Consider the following 1,934-nt stretch of genomic DNA (forward strand, 5'->3'; position numbering starts at 1 on the left):
ATTCACCAATGCGTTGTTGTTACGTGTCAACGCTACGGTACCTCACAAGGAGGCCGGGGCCGTGTAGATCGCGTCCAGCTCCTCCTTGGCAAAGAGCGTGCAGTGGAAACGGTGCTGCGCAATCTCGAGGAAGAGGCGAACTGTGAGCGGAAGCGCGTCGTCGTTAAAGTCAAACGTGTCGCTGTGGCAGTTGCGGTTTTGCGCGCCGTCACCGTCGGACAGCGGCTTGGTGCCGACAAAGTAAAAAGCGCCGGGAGTTTTCTGCAAGTAGTAGGCAAAATCCTCCGAGCCCGAGACCGGGAGCCCCGTCGCCGTCACGCGCGCCGCGCCAACCTACGTGCGCCTACGTCAGTGTGTCCGTCTCGCAAATGACAAGTTGTACAATGTCCGACGCCACATTGATCACGATGTCAGTCTGCGCCGCATGGTTCATCGTGACGGGGTACCCATCGTCAAAGGCAATCTCGCCCGTGACACCGTGTGCCGCCGCGACGTGCGTCACGATGCTGCTCATGCGCGCGTGCACGGTCGCTGCGACGTCGGGGTTGAAGTCGCGGAGCGTGCCCGAGAGGCGCACGCTGGACGGAATGACGTTGTCGGCCTCGCCGCCGTGGACTTGGGTGATCGACACGATCGCATTCTCTTGCGCCGGGAGGCTCCGGCTCACAATCGACTGCATCGCGACAATAATGTGCCCCGCGGCAACGATCGGGTCGGTCGTGTGGTGGGGCGCCGACCCGTGGCCGCCGGGCCCTCGGAGCGTGATCTCAAACCGGCACGAATGCGCAAGGAGCGCGCCTGGCTTGGTCGCTACCATGCCAAGGGGAAACGGGCCGTTGTGGTACCCGTACACCTCGTCGACGCCGTCCAAGCACCCGTCTTCAATCATCTTGACAGCGCCTAATGCATGCATCGACTTCAATTCAAAAGAAGGACGACGTACCAAAGCCGCCTTCTTCGGCCGGCTGGAAGAGGAGACGCACGCACGTGTTGGGCGGCAGCGAGAGGCGCGCGCGCTGCATGAAGATCGCAAAGCCCACGAGCGACGCCATATGACCGTCGTGACCGCACATGTGCGCGGCGCCGGCGTTCTCCGATGCGTATGGCAGGTGCGGGTTCTGCTCAGTCATCGGCAGCGCGTCCATGTCCCCTCGAAAGGCCACGCAGCGGAGGCTGCCGTCGGCGGCGTCCTCGGACGTCGGACCAAATATGTTGACAACGAGCCCTATAGAGACGAGAGGATGATGCGCTGTCGGTAGTGATGCTGGACGCACCGGTGGTCGCGCACACGTGGATGTTTTCAGCGGGAATTTGCGCGTGGGTGAGCAGGTAGTCTTTGATCGTGGCCTGCGTCGCGACCTCTTGCCACGTCACTTCGGCATGCTGGTGAAAGTGGCGGCGCAGCTGCGCGAGCTCGTCGAAAAATGCAGCGGCAAAGGCGGGCGTCACGGGCGTCGGCACGACCATTTGGAGATGGCGTTGGTGGTGTTTCGGTAGTTGGGATATTGGGCAATGAGCAAACGCCACGGGTCCTTGCCCAAGATCGGAATTGGGTTTTTCTACGCTGGATCGGAATTATCGCGCGCGAGCTGGTGGCGAGGTCTTACCCATGGTCTGATTGGCTAAAATACAACATCTGGCGCCAATCAGATGCGAGCGCCCAGAAAGTGCAACATGACGTTGATCACGGCGAGATGGGTTCACGCTCGGCTCGTGCATCATCACCGTTGATGCAAGACTGCCAGCGATGCGAATACAATTAGCACTTCTCTAGTTCTTGGAGGCACACTGAGAAGCGCATTCATAAACGTAGAAGGCACTACAAGCGTGTCCATGACCATACATTGAGTCTGCGTTTTCAAGGGATCCCACCATGTCGCCCTCTAGTCGGAATGGGTGCCGAGTGCAAAAGCTAGTGCAAACGGACCTCACCT

General features: G+C 60.0%; 1 protein-coding gene across 1 annotated transcript; it reads right to left on the bottom strand.

Moving 5' to 3' along the window:
• On the bottom strand, positions 1 to 1,560 carry SDRG_17371 (hypothetical protein). Its single transcript, XM_008623613.1, has 4 exons — positions 1,275 to 1,560; positions 944 to 1,225; positions 383 to 900; positions 1 to 333 (listed from the first exon to the last, which is right to left on the bottom strand). The coding sequence occupies exons 1-4, from the start codon at positions 1,465 to 1,467 to the stop codon at positions 43 to 45; spliced, it is 1,284 nt and encodes a 427-aa protein (XP_008621835.1). The 5' UTR covers positions 1,468 to 1,560; the 3' UTR covers positions 1 to 42.
• Positions 1,561 to 1,934: the final 374 nt, after the last annotated feature.

Source organism: Saprolegnia diclina (assembly GCF_000281045.1).
Source record: "Saprolegnia diclina VS20 unplaced genomic scaffold supercont1.304, whole genome shotgun sequence".
NCBI lineage: Eukaryota > Oomycota > Saprolegniomycetes > Saprolegniales > Saprolegniaceae > Saprolegnia > Saprolegnia diclina.